The following is a 20549-nucleotide window of genomic DNA, read 5'->3' as shown; positions in this document are numbered from 1 at the left end:
GGAGGGATAGAAGGGACACTTAGCACTTTGAGTCATAAGTGCTGGTTACCCACAGGCATGAGAATGCCTGTTCATATCTGTATTGTTGTTTGTTTGCATAGATTAACATAATCATTGCAACAACCATAATTTGAAGATCCCCCCCCCCCAATTATAAGAACTTACTCTTTAAATACTCCATCCTACTATATCTAGAAGGCACTGTTAGTTGGCAGGTTATACCAACTCAGTACCTATAAATCTCAACTTAATTGAGTATGAAGCTAGAGATTGGGAAACCAATTGTTGGGATAGATGAATTTTTTTATGGTATTGTTGTACAATAGCAGTGAAGCTAGTGACTGACTATTGGAGTTTGCGGCTGTAGTATCTGCTAGAGAGCAAGATGCTTTCTATTTCACGGAATCGACTCTTCCAGACAACTGAACACATGTTGGTATTTTAAGTTGGCACAGCATTTGAACAGCAAGCAGAAACTGAAACATTAAACTAACTTACAGGATAATTTGTCAGGGTTCATTTTTTGGTTATAAAAAGTCATAGGCAGGATTCTGTACCAATGCTTTGGTTATGTCTTGACAGTATGATGCAATCAGAATCAACCAGCTGTATGAACAGTCAAAGTGGGCTATTCTGTTGGAAGAAATAGAATGCACAGAGGAGGAGATGATGATGTTTGCAGCATTACAGGTGAGTGACGGATCCAAATCTCTTCTGAATCACCTGGGTTTCACTATCTTAATATCATCTGGGCACACAGAAAGTGTTGGAGTCTTTGATAAACTGAGTTTTGTGTTGCCCCATAGTCTTTTTGGAAGCTAAAATGTTTTGTTCTAACAAGACTTGGCTTGCTTCCCATTCATTCTGCAGAGTTTGCTTGAACCTTTTTAGGTAATTTAAAATAGATTTGACTCCTTGCTATGTCTCATGTAGAGGAATTTGGATTCATTTTCACAAACATCTTTGTATCCATCTTTACTTTTCGTTAATTTTTAAACAAATAACAAGTACATTAGGTTACTGAACCCCCGAGCCTCTTAAACAGCTGGTGATAATCCCTGGGTTTCCCAGAAATGTCTTTCTCTCTCCCCCTCCTCTTTCTACTTCTTTCGGGGGAGGGAGGGATAGCGTGCCATACTTACTGTACAGATGTGTTCCTGTAAACACTATGATAACGCATAGTAGTATTTTTATGATGTTGTCCTAATATCTTTTATTTTGCTCTCTCCCCTCACCTTTAAGTAATGGTGGTTTTATTCCAGTGGTTAAAGTTCTGCTGCTGACCTATCTTGCTGTTCCTTCAATAAATTGTTTGATTATCATTCCTGGTTTCAGACATTGATACTGAACAATCAGCAGAAATCTAAAATTACCCTAGAACTGTTAAGAGGAGAGTTGCAAACTACTTCAAGTTGTCTCTTAATCAAATGCTTTTTTCATAGTCTCTAACTAAAGTAGTGCTTCTAAGACAAATTGAAAGCCCCTTTTCTTTTCATGGTAGAACAAACATCTCTTTGATAAAGCTGTGCAGGGTGTTTTCCTGTAGTTTACCAAAGATGATTATACAGTTGGGAGCTTTTTTGCTCAGTCAGTCAGAACATATCATATGGTTATAGCTATTGATCAGTTATTTACCGTATATTCCAGAGTATAAGACGACTGGGCGTATAAGACGACCCCCAACTTTCCCTGTATAAATATAGAGTTTGGGATATACTCACCGTATAAGACCCCTCTCCTTAAAATCTAAGGAGGGAGAAGGCCGGCGGCCTTCGCGCCAGGCCGCGGTGCTCGTTCCCGGGCTCCGCGGGGCCTGGGAGGAGGGCCAGGCCACGGCGCTCGTTCCCGGGCTCCGCGGGGCCTGGGAGAAGGAGAAGGCCAAGCTTATAAACCAAGAAAAATATATCTTTACCACATTTACCCTGGTAGCGCAGTGGTTAAATGCCTGTACTGCAGCCATTCACTCAAAACCACAAGGTTGCGAGTTCAAGACCAGCAAAAGGGCCCAAGCTCGACTCAGGCTTGCATCCTTCCGAGGAGGTCGCTAAAATGAGTACCCAGACTGTTGGGGGCAAATTAGCTTACTTGCTAATTAGCTTACTTGCTGTTCACCGCTATGATCTTTGGAATAGCGGTATATAAATAAAACATCATCATTATTATTATTATTATTATTATTATTATTATTATTATTATTTGCTGTCTTCTGCTTATAAAATACATTTATAATCATTTCTAGTATAACTCAGAGATGGAAACCTGTTTTCTTCCAGATGCTGTTAAACTAATGTTGCTATCATCCCTGGCCCTTGGTCCTAGCAGATAGGGCTGATGGTGTTTGAAACCCAATGTTTGGAGGGCTATAGATTCCATACTCCTGATAAAAATAGTGATATTAATACAGGTATTTGTTATCTGTATATACATACATAATGAAATATCTTGGAGATGGGACCCAAGTCTAAACATGAAATTCATTTACGTTTAGTATACAGTTTATACACCTAGCTTGAAGATAATTTTATACATAAAATGTTTTTTAAAATAATTTTATGCATGAAACAAAGTTTGTGTACACTAAACCATCAGAAAGCAAAGGTATCATTATTTCAGCGACCCATAAAAATTATTTTGGTTTTTGGAGTATTTTAGATTTCTGAATTCTGGATAAGGAAGACTCAACCTGTACTGTAATTTAATTGCCAACCTCTGCATATATCAGAAATGGTTTGTTACCTTGTGATCATGCCAACATACACTGGAGAGCAACAAGTGGAAAGGGAAAACAAGAGGCATAAGTGTATTTTAATTTTTTAAATTTATTTTATTCATTTGTATCCCGCCTTTCTCCCAATAATGAGTCTCAAGATGACAAACAACATACTTAAATACAATACAGATTAAAACTATACGTACTAAGTCACTAATACAAGTATAAATGTAAGCATTATTTAAAAAGTGATTTATAATTTTATAAGATTAAAACATTTTAACATTAAAAGCATTAAAATGCATTAAAAGACCATATATAAACCTTAGAAACAACACTACACAGCATTAAAACCCCATCCCAGGCTTTGTGTAGGCTTTGAGTTCAGAAGAAATTTAAAATAGGCTCACCCACTTTGGCACCAAGCTCCTGGCATGCTTCATTGCAAAGTAATTTCACAGGGAAATACCCAGCAAGGGGGAAATAGAGAACCCCATCACCTTCCCTCTATTCCACATGCAAGGTGAGTGGGGAAAGGTTTTGAGGAGTGATCTGTGGTCATTTGACTAGAATACACATTATCTTTCCTTAGTGTGGTTTAAATCACAGTGGTCTTTATTTGGCTCTTCTATCCATTCCTTTAGTGACCCTCCTGGTTTTCAACTACTTTATTTCAGTATCACATCAATAAGCTATCAATCATGTCTTCGGAAAATCACTTAAACAACAGTGACAAAGAAGTGGATGAAGTTGATGCTGCTCTTTCTGACCTGGAGATTACCCTTGAAGGCGGGAAGACCTCCACAATTCTGGTAAGAACTGAAAATGGGAATTTAGACTTTCCCCAAGGAGGCACTCCTCCAAGATAAACAACGTAGAAAGGTGGAGCAGCTAAGCAGAATTCAGTCCAGCTGGTATTTTGGATGGGCATTTGGAGAGCAGCTCAGTCCCCAATAGAGAAACATATATCTTAGATGGAGAAGGAAATCCCAAAGATAGCTGATTGGCCAATGTGGAGCATGATGGTGAGCTAGGTAGCAGTAGACTGGTCAGATCCAAGCATCAGGCTCCTCTTAGGTTTTTAAAGAGGAGCCAGGCCAGAAAGTTAGCAGGTTAATGGGATTTAGTGTTCCATTGCCTGACTGCCTGCTGAGTTGATAGCTGGAATACTACTAGCTGTCTGTAATGCCGAGATGCAGAAGTTGAACATAGAGTAGGCAGCACCTCCCTCCAGCAAACTATCATTGTGGCACAGAAGTGATTTACTCAACATATCTATTGCCTTCTTTCCAATCCTAGCACAAGGCTTCTTGCCTCATCTATTTCTTCCCAGCAACATAAAACTTAGGACCCCAGCTGAGTAGTCTGTAGCAGAACTCATACTTGTCCCATGCATGGGGCCAGACAAATCAGTGGAGGGAGATTTTAGGAGGCTCCATTGAGGAAAAATAATAAGAACTTCTGCTGAAAGCACACAGTGGATTTACTGTCTTGTAACTTTGGCCATAAAATAAAATGAAACAAGAGAGGAAGAGTCTGCTACCTGATAGTTAAACAAGGTGAGGAGGATGGGAAGAGCTTGACGTAGTTCATGTACCCAAATTGTATGGCCGCAATAGATGATGCGGTAAGTCATATGGAAAGAGGTTCTGAGCAGCTTTCCATTCTGTACAAGACTGGTGTAATAGATAACTGGGACTCATTAAGGTCTAACCCACATTGCAGAAATAATCCAATTTGACCCCACTTTAACTGCTCTGGCTCAGTGCTAGGGAATCCTGGGAGTTGTAGTTTGTTGAGACAGTTAGCCTTTTTTGTCAGAGAGCTCTGGTGCAACAACAAATTACAATTCCCAGGGTTCCCTACCACTGAGACAGGGCATTTAAAGTGGTCTCAAACTGGATTATTTCTGCAGTGTGGATTGGACCTAAATTAAAATCAAGCTGTTTCATGATATATTTCAAGAGTTTGTTCTTTTTAGAAGAGTAAGATTTAAATTCAGGCACATATTTTCCTCAGGGATCAGCCAAAATGAACCCTGCTCGTTCTCTTGAGGTAAAACTTGTATCTCCACTGAGGAAGACTCATTTCAGAAGTTGATGAATGTTCCTCTAGAAACGCATGCATATTTGAACAGATGAGGAAAAGAAAATATCTGTTGGCTAAGCAAAAGAAAGCTCTGCGTGCGACTCAGTGGCATTCCTTTGTCTGTCTATGATGCAACAGCCATTGAAATATATCCATTCAGTTCTGCAGTTCCAAGGAATGCCCTCATTAGCAATGGCAGGGCTCTCCTGGCCTGGGCTTCTGATTTCTCAGCAACTGAAAGAGAACAAAATGGCATCTGCTGCCAAGGGCAGGGGAATGGATTGAACCTGAGCCCAAGTTTTTAAGCAGAGGTGGGGAACATGTGGCTCTCCTGATGGATGATAGATGCCACCATCCTTCAGGATTGAGTGTGTCAGCTAGGACTGATGGAAGTTGCAGTCTGATAACATGTGGGAAATCAGTTGTCCAGCCCTCTTACAGGTGCCTTTCTTTTAAGTGCAGTAGCTACAAATATTAATTTAATTTATTGTGTATTTTATTCAGTGTATTTATATCCCACCTGTCTCACAGAGATGGAAATTCAAGGTGGCTCTTAGCATAATTGAAAAGAAGCCACAGCTAAAAACATGTTAATGTTTTAGTATAGTTAAACAAAATTTTGTTTGTACGTAGTTGTGTACCTCCAAGTCATTTTAGCCTTATGGCAACCCTAAGGCGAACCTATCATAAGATTTTCTTGGCAAGTTTTTTCAGAGAAGGATTGTTATTGTCATTGTCATCCTTGGAGGCTTAGAGTGTGTGACTTGCCCAAGGTTATTGAGTTGGTTTTTATGCTTGAACAGAGAATCAAACCCTGATCTCCAGAGTCATTTATGGTCCAACGTTCAAACCACTACACCATGCTGGCTCAGTAAAACAAGTGCAGTTTAATAAAAACAATTTAAAACACACAGATAGCAGCGATACAGTACATGTACTGCTCCCATTATGGACCTCAACAGCCACTCAATTACCCAAAGTCTGCTTGAATGAAAAGGTTTTTGTCTGTCAACAGAAGGATAACAGGGAGGCAGCCATCCAAGCCTCCTTTCAAGGGGAGTTCCACAACATGTGAGTAGCCACCAAGAAGGCCCTATTTGATACCCTCATGAAACAGGAATTTAGAGGTGACAGGACTGAGAGAAGGGCAACTTATAAAATCTTAGAGGAACGCGAAGGCAACACCCCTCTGAACAAATCTTGCTAAGAAAACCCTGTGATAGTAAATCAGAAATGACTAGAACAATACAACAATAACACACAACAATGACAGTTAAAATAAGCATCTCTCCTCTTTGATTTGAAAAAAATATGAAAAGTAGATTACAATGGACCATTCCTGTCCACTGGGTTTCTATTCTGGACCCACTCACCCCTGGGCAGATGGTAAAAATCATGGGTGGTCAAATCCATGGATCACCAGCTTGCTGATACAGAGGGTGCACTGTATTAGATTTTTCAAATACTGTATTATAAATCAGCAGACAAACTTCTTTCCAACAGTTCCTAGCCTGAATGTCCTCAAAGTTTATTGCTGTAACTTTTTTTTAGTCAAGTCTTATCCTTTTTCTTAAGCAAGGATATTGCCTTTTTGCGTTACTGTTCCCAAAATATTTCTGGGCCTGCCTGCCCCTGTCAGTACCAATTCCTGACTCTGTTGTATGAAATGTTAACAGCTGCTGTCTTTTCCCTAGGGTGACATCACTTCGATACCAGAGCTTGCAGATTACATTAAAGTATTTAAGTAAGTACACCTGGAAATCCTTTTAAACTAGGTGGCAAAAATTAGTGAACCTTAACAATAAGAGCTGTGTAATGCCCTGTTGTCTCTTTTAGTATCTATAAAGACACACTCAGTTTTCCTTTGAAACAATCTCTAGCGCATATACTTAGAATTAGATTTTTTTCTAGTGCTCTTTGACCACTCAGACCTATAATTTATTTTCGATGGACTGCTTAGCAACACACAACATGTGAAGTAGCTAAGAGTACCACTGAGCACGTGCAAACTGGATCTTCTTGCCAGTAACAGCAGCCAGTAATCTCTACACTAACCTGCTTTACACATTCTGATAATTCGCTTTTTGAGTAATTAAGTTTTTTGAAGAGTATGAAAATGTAATTTGTGATTGCTCTTTTGATGCTTATATCACCTGATGAATTGATTACTGAGGGATGGACTGGCCCACCAGTTGGGTTAATAGCTTCCAGACCTTCGGGTATGATATACATCAGTGCTGCTCAGACTGGTGGTCCATGGACTAGTGGTGGCTCCTGAGTCATCTGCTGCCTGGAAAATGTCCAGGAAAGAAAGAAACAGTTGCAGCCTATGGTCATATAAGTATGGTACTGATCCCTGTCACATTAGGGGGAAATTGCCAGTCTCTCACATCAGATTGCTTAAGAAGAACTGATTTACAAGGATGTTTTGAGACATTGTTTCAGATACTAAATATTGGTTTGGGTCCTTTCCTACTCCAAAAGTCAATAGCAAAGTCAAAACATTTCCATATTTCTGTTCCCCTGGCAGCTTCCTCAGCTGTCCTAAAATTAGACAGTGTGTTGCATGGCTTGAAATATTATTTAAGTGTCTTTCTTGGGCTTGAAGACCACATAGTTGGATAATAAACATGATTCCAGACAGTTTGCTCTACTTGAGCTGCCAGAAAATACCAGCTTTAGGCTACATGTGCTATTCTTTAGTCAGATTTATTTTGATTTTTAAAATAAGACTTTTTTAGGAGAAAAAAATGAGTGTTATCTTGGATCACGGTGTGTGGAAACTGGAAACAGTTGTGTCTGGACTTTGACTAATGTTTTGGCAGCCTTAGCTGTCTATTGCAAAGTAATACCAACCACACTTAAGGTTATGGCAGGAATTCTTGAATCAGTACAGAGTCTGGCAGCAGGATATGCAGATGAAATGAAGAACAGCTATATCAGAGGAATGGCCTAAAAAGCAGACAATAAACTAGAAAGCCCCCAAATAACCCTCATTGTTTTTGTCATTTGCAATAAAAAACTGTTTCTCTCCCTGCTGGTCATTTCTTCTTATATTATAAGAGGAGAGGCAGGTTTGACTTCCCGTTTGTTCCTGGGCATTTCCTTTTGCTATTAAATTCCATTATGCAATCTGAAACTTGCCAGAACTGCAATTTCAAAGTGGAGGCCAGTGTAGTGTAAAGAGAATATTGGAACCTGAGTTTGATTTCCAGCCCTCCATGAAATTTTGAAGGGATTGGAGTAAATTATCCTATCTCTATATTTAGTATAACCTCCCCCCCCACACACACACTGCTTTTGTGGGGATAAAATGGGCATCCCTCTATGAGCATTGTCCTAGAGGACCATTTGTAGTGTTAAAATAGAAAGTAACAGGGAAGAGGCGAGATTGGAGGCAAATATTCTCACAAAGATTCTGTTGAATCATAAGCACAATATGTGTACCATTTCTTGTAGACAGCAGCGTTTAGCAAACTTCCTGCCCTCCAAGAAAAATCTCTCCATATTGATTTATTTGTCAGGGATTTCCTGGACAACTGCAGCAAGGTTTAGAGTGCATTGTAGGACATGCAGCCACATTGCCCAGGGTACTGGTTGGGGTATTTTGGCAGAAGGGGGAGTGTGCTATCCATGGGAGGTTCATACAGCACTGCTGGAGGAGGAGATGGTTGTGGAGGAGTTGTTGCTGCTGTGGTGGCGGATGATAATGATGATGATTATATTTATTTTCTGCCTTTGCTCCCAAACCTGTGACCCAAAAATGGCTTACAAATATTAGAACAGATCCAAAATTTTAAATATCTTTGTTAAAAAGGCAAAAACTAAGAACAGTATAGTGCTTTACTAATAGTCCTTACAAAACAGTCAGTTCCCAAAAGCTTGCCAGAATTCTTTGAAAGTCAAAGAAATTTACCTGCCTGTAGAGTAGTCTCTCTAGCAAGCGTATCTAATCTTGGAGGCTGTCATCAAGAAGGCCCCTTGCCTAGAGACTTTCTGCTCCCCTATGCCTTGCTGTGGAGGATACACAATTGTAGATAGCCTGTCTTTTCACAGAGCCCTGCCTGACATGGTTGATCTTCTTGTCTTAGCTTAGACCCTCCTTTGCAAAATCTAGATACATTTCTGAGTTGGACAACACCTTCATAAAAATCAGGCTGTGTCTTACGCTGATAAGATTATTCATCTGTTTGATTTATATCCCACTTTTCCCTCAACACTGGGATTGAAGGTGTTATGCCACAAAGATCAAAAGCAGTACAAATAAAAACACAAAAGTTTATACTGTTTAAACAACTAAACAGATTACACAAAGGAATTAAAATTTATTTTAAAGCACATTAGAAAGGTTTCTGAAAAGTGTGAATTCCTTTTCCTGTGAGATTCCTGGCTTTTCCTGCCCTGTTGAACATAAAAATAACTCCTTTTTCAAAGTTAGCAGTGGATCTCTGGCCACTTAAAACCTTTTTATTTATTTGGGGGGAGGGGGAATCTCTGCAGCCCAGAGGGACTGAGCTCAAGAAAATTAAACCACTTGATTTGCCCACCTTTAAATTGAGCTCCTCACCTAGCAGGAACTCCATAGCTTTATATAACCGTTGTATCTATTGAAAGAAATATTAGACTGTAGTTCATATTGTTATCCAGGGATTCTGAAGCTGCCACCACTCAGTGTCTGAAGATTACATTGCATTTGAGTTGTACAAGATAGTATGTGATAGGTATAAATCCATTTGTTAGTCCCTAGTAGAGCAGACCTGTCAAAACAGTGGAACTTACCTAACTGGTGCTTTATCACATCTCCATTCCTTGAATGGGAGTGTTATGTCTAGGAGACAAACTGGATTTAGGCCATTATTTTTTATTATTATTATTTTAAAAATGAGTATTTTCATACCTGCATAAAGAGAAGTTTATATGTTAGAATCGTAGAGTTGGAAGAGACCACAAGGGCCATCCAGTCCAACCCCCCTGCCATGCAGGAAATCACAATCAAAGCATCTCCGACAGATGGCCATCCAGCCTCTGCTTGAAGACCTCCAAGGAAGGAGACTCCACTACACTCCAGGGGAGTTTGTTCCACTGTCGAACAGCCCTTACTCTCAGGAAGTTCCTCCTAATGTTGAGGTGGAATCTCTTTTCCTGTTCCTGTTTTGGGGGCAGAGAGGGAAAGACTGGTCCAAATATGCCCCTACCCTATGACTTCAGATTTGTCATATGCTAGTAATACTCTGCTTCACAGGCCAAAGAAGTTAACACTGAAGGGTTACAAACAGTATTGGTGCACCTTCAAAGATACATCTATCTCCTGTTACAAGAGCAAAGAAGAATCCAATGGGACTCCAGCTCACCAGATGAACTTGAGAGGTAAACCTTTTCCCATCTCTTCTTTGGGAATTCATTGACCATTCATTTGTCCTTCTTTTGTTTTTTTATTAATTCTGCTGCCTTTAGGTACGGTGGTAAAAGAGCCTTTATGTCCACTAACATAGGCAGTCAGGAAGATCGCAGGTCCAAAACAAACAGAGGAATGTTCCTTTATGCTGGTAGTGCAGCACAACCTCAGTAGTGGTTCAGTTGGAACCATCCCACGTCTTCATCCATTCTTGCATTGTATGGGTAGGGAAGAATGTGAGCTTTCTATGTATAGAAATCCTCAGGGCCATCACAATTGGGGGAGATAATTTTCTGCACATGAGGTAGGGCTTTTTGAGGCTTAAAATCATGGGTTGCAAAAATGTGTAGGGCTTCAGACATTGATAGACTGCAATTCCCATGAGTCCTAGCCAGTGATGAGAGTAGCCACCCACATATAGATTGCTGCATGCTTTCCATCTCTTTTAAATGCTTCCTGGGATGCTACTATGTAGGTCCAACCTTTGATGGTGTTGCTTTAGCTGCCAGGAAGAAGCCATTATCCCCATTGCTGTAGCAAGCCCTGGTGCCATAGAATTAGTTGCTGGAGTTCCAAAGGCAAAACCATAACCTGGCTTGAAGCAGTAAAGGGTATCTCAAGATATTTACAAAGCTCTGTCCTTCACAGAATATATACTGGGAAGAAGCAAAATAAATCTGAGGATCTAGATTTATGCAATGAAACGCTTTTAGTTCAGCACACATACAAAACAAAGTATTTGAGAAACCCAGTTGACACACAAGTGCATAAGATAAAAATACTTCTATTTTATAACCCAATAGAATTCCCTTTCTTCGGGAAATCTCCTCCTCCTCCTTTATTTGCCCGCAACACATACACGCATACACATATTGCCTTCTTCAAATATGATCTGCAAGAAATTTATGCTGCATCTGACATTCCTGAGGGTTCCAGCTCTGCTTGTATTCAGCAGTAAAATATTCCAGCTTGCAGGGTTGTGAAACAACAGCCGCTACTCACATCCTTCCCCACCTCCTTTTCCCCCTCTAAGCCTTTGAGGCAGAAGTGGGGAGGCTGCCAGATGACCTCAGCCTATTGCTACGAGGATGTGAGCTGGGGAAAGGAAGCATGGAATACCTTTTTGGGAGCTTTTTAAAAGAGCTGCTGCTGACTGAATTTTAAAAGAATTCTGCAGGAGGAGCTGCAACAGGGCTAAAGCTGCTTCCAAGAAAATGGGTTCCCTTTCAGTCAACCATGCTATTGCCTTCTGTTGAAGGCTGTGCTACAAAGCAGTTGTACCTATAGTCATTCACTCCACAAATCCAACCATACAAGAGAACTTTTCCTCCCATTTCAGCAGCCACCAAAAAGGTGTTGGACAGGGAAGATGCGTCAAGTAGAAGAGAAATGGAACCGTTGCAATATCGTGTTTTTGTGTTTCTTGGAGATTCTGTTAGTTGAAACCATTAAACTGGGTCCACTGAAACTACTAGGACGGACAAAACCACACAATGTATTTAAAATCTCAATGGCTTTTCTGAAATTGGGACATGTCTATATTTATCTGATTTGAAACTTTTATGTAGAAGCAAGTCCCATTGATTTTGTTGGAACAGGCTCCTAGGAGCACACTCCAAGATAACCACATATCTCTAGACTCTAAGGCCCTATTTGCATGGGCCAGGGTATTCTGGGGACAACCCATAGTATCCTGGCCCCGCAACCGCCCCCTGTTACCTGGCCCTCAGCTTCTGTATCTGTCTGCACAGGTGTTCCGCTGAGTCACTTGGTGCATCCAATGCTGCTGCTTCTGAGGTCAGAATGAAGTGGCCAGCAAGAATCATATGGCCAGGTGCCTCGTTCTGACCTCAGAGTGAGCGACTCACAGTGGAAGCAGATGCGCCAGACAGCTCAGCATGTCATATGTGCAAATAGCTGTTGCAGTGTGGAAAAAGAGGGCTCTAGATCTTCTTGGAAGACCCAGAGTAACAGTTTTTAAAGTTCATATTAAGGATGTTATATGCTGGTTTTGGTGAATAGAGAAAATCAAAAACTCTCACCATTACATGACACCCAACTGTGGCAGTGAAGGAAAAAGATACCTTGTCATGCTTCACAGCACTTCTGAGGACTGGATTTTAATGGCTAACACTCTCACACTGTGTCAGTCCCTTGGTGAACAGTGAGAGCCACTGGGGTGACCTTAAGAAGCAGTATTTGTTCTCTGCACCCTTACTCAAAGCATTGAAATAGGAGGTTAAAGGAATCAACATCAGTGTTCAAGAGGTGTCTCATGATTTATTTTTTTCCATGAGTGCTAGTTATCTTGTTCATTCTGTGATGAAATGTCTGATTGAGGGAAGCTTTTGTTCTGTGAGTTAAAAATGCAAGTTGAATTATCTTCTTCACTTCGCAGAACATTTTTTTAAAATCAGACTAGCTGCTTTGAGTGGTTTGCCTGCTGAACATGAAACCTTAGAGCATCTAATCTGAGCCACTGATTAACCATTTGACACGACTGAGTTCTGGCAGGCTCTCTTTAGCAAAACAGCAGCGGTATAGATTACAGACAGAGTTTTTCACATTTCAGATGAAAAGGCAGGCAGGGGGGGACAGGGCACTTATTAATCCACTGCAACATCTATTTTACATATTAGCCTATACAGGCTTCCCTTCACATGTGGTGATCATATATATTACCCAAAGGCCACCATTATGTCTCCTTTCCCTGCTTGTAAGCAGTCTTTGTGACTGACCCAGAAAGGCAGATCCAGAACTTCAGATTTACTGGGAAGAAGAAATTTCTGGCATAATCTTTCATGGATATAAACCAGTTTGTCAGATGTCAGATTATGTCTGTGAAAGTTTATACCATAAATTTCTTCTTTCTAGTTGGTCTAAAAGGTGCTACTAGATTCCTTTATGTGTTTTTTTTAATGCTGGAAAAGTTATACTTTTGGAATTTAACATCCAGAATTCCCCAGCTAGGGCTCACAGAAGTTTGGGACTCATCTTACATACATCATGGTTGAGGAAGGAAGTGAGTCGCTTTCCCAGGCATTGCGGTTCTTAACAACTGTATCTTCCCCATCCTATTCAAGTCTTACTTTCTGCCTCATTGTCTAGTCTAGATGAGATTCCAGTGTCTAGGTGGGATTCCAGGCATGAGTCATTCCGTCCCTAAACTCTGTTCTTGTCCTTTTGCTTTGCCAAAAAGATTTCCTATAAACACTGGACCAAAGGCAATCTTTCCCCTATACCGTGCAGTCACACACTGCATGAACAGCCACATATTTATGCAAAGAGAAAAGTTTCATTTCTTTTGTCACAGGATGTGAAGTGACTCCTGATGTCAACATCTCTGGTCAGAAGTTCAACATAAAACTCTTGATCCCGGTTGCTGAGGGCATGAATGAAATTTGGCTCCGTTGTGATAATGTAAGTTTAAGAACTCTCTGTTTTCCACATGTATGTAGTTGTGCAGAGGGAGTTGCTGGTGAGCACTGCAGGCCTCTCCTGGCACCTTCACAAAGCTAGGTGGCTGTGCACATCTCATTATAAACTGGAAGTGATGAAGTGGAATGGAGAGCAGTAGTACACAGGAGGTTCTCTTACTGAGCTGTGGCTTCCCTCTTAGTTGAATATATACAGATTGAGTCTCTCTTATCTGAAATGCTTTGGAAGAGAAGTGTTTTGGATTTTGGATTATTATTATTTTTTAATTTTTTAATATTTGCATATACATAATGAGACATCTTAGAGATGGGACCCAAGTCTAAACACCAAGTTCATTTATTGTTTCGTATCCACCTTAATACACATAGAATGGGGGCAGTGTGATACCCCTAGATGTTAGTTAAATAGTATGTAACCTCTCACATCGATCTTTCTGTAGGGTTCTGGGCAGCTTTCACATTTCGAAAACTAATAATACAACTGATGTTGCAAACATTTCTACTGAACTCTAGCTTTCTGCATACATATGTAGGACTGTATGTGAAGCAATGACACTTCAGATGTGAATTGTGCCAGCTGGTCTTACCAAGCCCATTTTTATACCTTCTGCAGCGCAGGGCTGATAATACTAGCTGTCAAGTCTGGAAGGATACCAACTTCAGAAATCCAGGCTTCAGTAGTTAAAACTCAGCAAACAATATTGACTCAAACTTGTCCCTTTTACCTTTTTGTGAAAAGAAATAAACCATCATGAGATGCATGCCACTATTTTAGTTTTTTCATATGTAACTTGTGGAAGATGAGCCCTTTTATTTTTTGCCTTGTAGTTAGTTGTGCTATATTGCCATTATGTTAAGTCCTTGATGTGTTTTGCGGAATGTATTTTCCACAATTTTCAGGTTTTGAGCTTTCTAGAATTATTGAAAAAAGGATGAAGTAAAACAAAGAGTCTATCCCAAGGAGTTACTCATTTTTCTTTTCAAATTTGCAGGAAAAACAGTATGCACACTGGATGGCAGCTTGTCGGTTAGCATCGAAGGGTAAAACTATGGCAGACAGTTCATACAACCTAGAAGTTCAGAACATCTTGTCCTTTCTGAAAATGCAGCATCTGAACCCAGATCCTCAGATAATCAATGAGCAAGTCACAACAGATATCAATCCCGAATGTTTGGTTTCCCCAAGATACCTTAAAAAGTACAAGAACAAGCAGGTATTCAATTTGATGTCATATTTTGCTGGAGTTTGGGGGTCTTGAAAATGAGTGTGAACCTGCTCCCAAATGGGCTGTTTATGGGTGGATGAAGAAGAGCAAGCAGAAGGAGTGGTGAAAATTGCTGATTTTGATAGAGGGATTTTAACTTGTATTGAGCAGGGTTACATTCTCCATGAAGGACCAATTCTATCTGTACATCCTTCTAGAATTACCTCTGCTTGTAAAAGTACAGGTGAGGGCAGTCAGTGGGAATACATGTTACCAGCTTCACCTGGTACATCAGTTGCACCTATATCCAGGAAGGTAGACTTAGCCCCAGTTATGCAGATTCTGGACCGTATTGCTGTAATGCTGTGGTATATATTCAAAGGCATAGTCTGCCAATTCATCCAACATCCTGCATGTAAGGAATCGTTCTTCCTCCTGCAGGATCTTTCCTACCACAGACTTAACCTAACTACCCATGTAGAATTGTTCACATCTTTCTTGAAGGAATCAAGGTGCTTTGAGTCCCAGTAAAGAGTAGTTCATGACCTTCTGTTGCTCCCGCACATGGCTTTTTAAAAGCACCTCTGTGCTGAAAGACAATAAGGTTCTTTTTGCTCTTTCATTAATAATGCTTAATTGTGACTTTGATCTTGTAGGATCAGTCATCTGAAGCTGCAGAGTCAACAGTCTTACTTGTTTTGTTCAGGGCTTTCATTGTTAAAAAGTGGCCAAACTTGGCACTTGCCTGAATGGGGGCTGGGGGGGGAGAGGTATTTCTGATTTTAGACATTGTGTTCAACTCCTGTGCCTGCGTAATTCCATTTGAGCAAGATGGACTGCAATGGGCATTGGAAAAAATAAATGACCAAAAGTAGAAATAAGTGATTTCTACTTATACTTAGATTTAGAAGGAAAACAATGGGTGGTAGAATAAACTGGCCCAAATATACCTGGCCTGCATTACAAAGTCTGATGTTGTAGCATTTGTGCCCCACAAGAGTCAAAAGACATGCTGCAGCCAAGTATTATTTTGCTAATGCTTTTTGTATGCCGCCTCTAAAGGAGAAACCCCTCTTAAGACTGACTTCCAAAAACAGATAAACACAGATTACAGTAGTAAAACAATAAACTTAGCAAGTCAGTGCTTAAAAAAAACTAAAAACAAAACTAAAACATGTTGTTCAGTAAAACACACAACTCCAGTAACACCAGTAGCCAAAGCCATCTTAGTTTGGCAGTCCATAAAATGTTAATCTAGATTGTAGTAATGTAGATGTATGATATGAGTTAATTTTATGATGGTTTTTATGGTTGTTGATGATGTTATATTGTTGTGTTTTAATATGCTGTTAACCGCCTTGATCTCCGGAAAGGCGGTATATAAATAAAATTTTATTATTTATTATTATTATTATTAATCTTAACAAATGTCCAGTGATAACAAGTGTGTCTTAATAGCACTTCTAAAGGTCTGTAATGACAAGGCCCAGCACATTAGCAGTATGTTCCACAGCCATGGGACTAGAACAGACAACCCCACTTCTTGGTGCAGTGATTGCCAAATTTTGGTCCTCCAGATGTTTTGGACTTCAAAGTGGTGAAACAGTCCATCAAGTAAATAGTTTTTGGAACCAGTTAAGGTTTTAAAGTTTAAAGATTTACATGTTGCAAAGAAAAAAAACTGGGGCCATCACTGCAGCTTGTACATTGCATTTGTCACATGATCTGACTACCCAGTAATACAGTCAGCCTTTGGTATCCCCTGGGGTTTGGTTCCAGGACCCCCCACAGATACCAAAATTTGTGGATACTCAAGTCCCATTAAATACAGTGGCATAGTAAAAATGATGTCCCTTGTATAAAATGGCAAAATCAAGGTTTGCTTTTTGGAATTTATATATTTTTACAATATTTTCAAACTGTGAATGCTTGAATCCATGGATAAAAAATCCATGGATATGAAGGGCTGACTGTACCTGGAGAACTGCAGCTGAAGTTTCTGAACCATTGGCAGAGGCAACCCCTCATAAAGCAAATTACTCAAGTCTGGACTGAACATCTTCCCAGGTGCCTCTTGGATGGGTTTCATGCTTATGCTTTCTAAAATGTATAAAGGCAGCCCTTTGTATAGTTAGCTATTGTACCTAAATACACACAGAGCCCTCTTTTACTTTTGAGTTGGTGAATGGGGAGCTGTTCATCCATTGTGCAACAGGTGAGTTCAAGACCTTGGCACTAGTTACACAGCTGTGGCAGCCAGTGCAGATAGCAATAGCAAGCACATTTTTATACCGCTTATCAGTGCATTTAAGCACACCCTGAGCAGTTTACAATGTTTAAGCCAATTGGGTACTCATTTTAGCGACCTTGGGAGGATGCAAGGCTGTCAGCTCTGAGCCCCTGGCTGATTTTGAACTCTTATATATATTTATGCTATACTGTACTAAAAGGATTTTGTATTTACAATCACGATCCATGGGTGAGGACTGGTGTTTCTGTAAGAACTTTAGAACATTTGTGCATTGTTTTATCAGGATAGGATGAAAACATCCATTGAAAACATAGATACTGATTCCATAAGGCAAGTTTAGTACTTGGATAGCGCAAAAGCAGCAGCTTTTGAACATGATTATTTGGCAGATCTTTGGAAGCATAACCAGTTACAGAAGCAGCTTGCTGCTGTACTTAAATTACAGTGCCATGGTTTGAACTCTAAATACAAGAGAGGGGCTGCCATCCAGAGAGGTGGGTAGGAGGAAATCTTTAACAGGCATGAAGTGACAGTTTCCTGGCAGTGCAGTTTCCCTTCTTGTAGTCACTGTTAACTCTTTGAAAGAGTGTTGTGTCCAGTACAATGGGCAGAGGTTGTGTATGCTAACAAAATGGTTAATTTTTGAAACAGTGGGAACTTGATCATGAAAGAGAGCTTGGGACTGAATAAAAGGCAGTCCAAATTAATTGAAACAGCTTGTGGTTAATGCCAGTTGATAGTGGAAGAGGTGGAGAAGGCAAATGTTTTGGATTGCCCGAGTATCCTTTGAGAAGAGATATTCAGTCAGCAAAACTGGTGCTTTCATTTAGGAAAACCAGCAAGCCCTCTCATAGCTTAGGTCTGGGAGGCTAGGCTGCAGCAGATCTAAATAATTGCACAAGATCACATGGGGTGGGGGCTGTGTGTTGGAATGAAGGAAATGCTGCCTTTGTGGAATTTGCAGAATGCGGGGAGTAGTACACGGAGGGCAGCGAAAGCCATTACTGCTTCTGAAGTAGCAATCCATCGGAAGTAAGAATACTCTGCATTTGTAGACCAGCAGAGAGAAATCTCATCACGCGTTCAAGCTTGTCTTGAGCCAGGAAATCACATTTGTTCCTTCCCACTTTACAATCAGAAGACCTTCTCCTCTGATCAAAACAGATAACAGGCTCCAAGGAGTGACTCTCCTCGTTGGTTCTTGTAGCACAGTGCTGTCTATTCATGGCTGGCAGAAGTCCCTCAAGGTCTCCAAGCAGGAACCACTCCCAGGCTGCCAGTTAATTTTTGCGTGGAGAAGCTACTTGGGGTTGGACCTTAGTGTTGTTGATGGTAATTAACAGTGTGTATCCTACCATGAGGAATCTAGAGCAGGGATGGAAAAAGTGCAGTCTTTGGGCCTCATGTAGTTCATGGGCCCCAATTTGCAGCCCCTGAAGCCCCCTCCCAATTTTGTGTGTGTGTGTGTGTGTGTGTAGGGTTGCCATATCCTGCTGGGGGCGGGACTTTCCCGGTTTGGGGCGGGTCTGCATGGTCCCACCCACGGTTTGGCCCCGCTGCAGGGATTTCCCCCACCCCCGGGCAGAGGGGAGGATTCCCTGCCCGCTTGGGCTCTGTAGCCGCCGCCGCTGCCGCAGCGACTCCAAAACCCAGGCCAGGAGGGAAAGCCTCCCCTCAGCAAGGCTCCTATTCAAATGTAGGACACCAAAAAAGTGTCCTACATTTGAAATTTTTGTCCTACATTTGTCCCACTTTGGAGCTCCTGACTTATGGCAACCCTATGTGTGTGTCAATTTTAACCCCTATGACCAAAACTACTTCAAAATGCAGCAGTTTTGCTCCCATTTTCCACCTCCCCAAGACCTCTCCAGACCTTAGAACCATGATTTTTTTTAATGAGGCAAAAACAGAAGTGACATGACATCACTTCCATTTGCATGGAGCAGTATATACAGTATTTGTGCCAATTTCCAAAGAATAGGTCTGATACATTCTTATGAAAGGGGCTTACAATAAAATATGAGAGGGGATGGGGGTCTGGGTAGCCAGGAAGGAGAAATGGGATTATTTTGATTTCATGAACCTTGTTATGGAAATAAATTAGAATAAAGTATAGAAATGGGATGGTAGAGGACAAAGCATAGTCCAGAGGCTGCATAACAACTCCCCCCCCAAAACATGGCTTTAAAAAAAAACAGCCTAAAAATTACCTAAATTGCCTAGATAGTTGCCAAACTTCCCCCAAATCTAGTGATTTGCATTGGCAAAGTAGTTTAAGGGAAGTGGACATGTGGCCAAAGCAAAGCGGGAGATTAATAAATAAAAGTCTTTAAAGGACAGACCACAAGACTCTGTGTGTGTGTGTGTGTGTGTGTGTGTGTGTGTTATTTTGTTGCTATAGCAAGCTAACACAGTGCCACCTCACTTGGCAAAATTAGTAGCTATGCTTTACTTACTTTGCAATATTTTTGTCTTAAGTTTTGGGAAATGCAAGACGCAATTCAAATGAGGCTCATTTTGTAATGTTAAAAAAAAAAACTTTCTCTTTCTTCTGCATTTTTATGTTCACTAGTTTGCTGATTTTTATTCCCCTTCCATAACTTGGTGAGTGTGGGGACTAAAAGGTTGTCTAAGGAAAACTGGGATGTGTCAGAATACTGTGGACTGTTGAAAAAGAAAGTCCAAACAGTTTCTTCTTGAAAATGCAGGCCTTGCTGTGTTCACCTTTTGCTCCATTTTTCATGCTCCTTTTCATTTCTTGCTGCTTTTCTCCCCAGGGCAGCTGTATGGAAGGTCTGAGGTTCATTTGCTTGTTTTTGTTTTATTTTCAATGGTTTGAAATGTTATTCTTGCTGATAATTTGCACATTTTCCTCCTTTTGCCTTGTTTACCATATTTCTGATCGCTTATTTTTTTTCCCTTCTGCTTCCTTTTCTTTTCTTCACATTTGCCCTTCTGCAGCCAGGCTATGTAAGAGACTTGGTAAGTGACAGTAAATGTGAAATAAACAAGCACTTGGTCATTTTGTGAATAAATGTTAAAAGGACAGAGATGCACGCCAAGAATTGGAGTGTTGTTTGGAGGCCTGGATGCTTTGGTGTGGGTTTTTTAATGTCACAGAATAATAAAATTAAATATCCAGCATCTCAGAAAAAACGGAGAGATGTATGTGCTGCTTTGTGTCTTTCTTTGCTTTTCTGGCACTAACATCAGGAAGTTTTTCTTCATTCAGTGCATAGCTGAGTTAAAGAAGTCACTGCTACAAGGTGCGAGTTCCCTGGACATGCAGACTTTGTCATATTGAGGATGGAGCAAGCTTGTTTTCTGCTGCTCCAGAGACTAGGACATGGAGAAATGGATTCAAACTGGCTCTGGAGAGCCAGGTTCAAATCCCTGCTCAGCCACTGGAAACCCACTGGCTGACCTTTGGCAAGTTACAATCTGTTAGCCTCAGAGGATGGTA

The 20549-nt window shown here is 40.6% G+C and overlaps 1 protein-coding gene across 1 annotated transcript in view; it reads left to right on the top strand.

Annotated features, from left to right (window-relative positions):
• The window catches only part of FERMT2 (FERM domain containing kindlin 2), an 85853-nt gene that overhangs the window by 56854 nt on the left and 8450 nt on the right, over positions 1-20549 (top strand). Inside the window, exons 5-10 of the mRNA XM_042470031.1 lie at positions 583-690; positions 3388-3522; positions 6493-6542; positions 10041-10165; positions 13507-13613; positions 14623-14844. Of these exons, the coding sequence (XP_042325965.1) occupies positions 583-690; positions 3388-3522; positions 6493-6542; positions 10041-10165; positions 13507-13613; positions 14623-14844 (747 nt within the window). The remainder of the gene's footprint in view (positions 1-582; positions 691-3387; positions 3523-6492; positions 6543-10040; positions 10166-13506; positions 13614-14622; positions 14845-20549) is intronic.

The sequence above is a fragment of the Sceloporus undulatus genome, chromosome 1 (assembly GCF_019175285.1).
Source record: "Sceloporus undulatus isolate JIND9_A2432 ecotype Alabama chromosome 1, SceUnd_v1.1, whole genome shotgun sequence".
Lineage (NCBI taxonomy): Eukaryota > Metazoa > Chordata > Lepidosauria > Squamata > Phrynosomatidae > Sceloporus > Sceloporus undulatus.
Note: the sequence above shows the minus strand (reverse complement) of the source record. Positions and strands in the feature narration are given on the sequence as shown.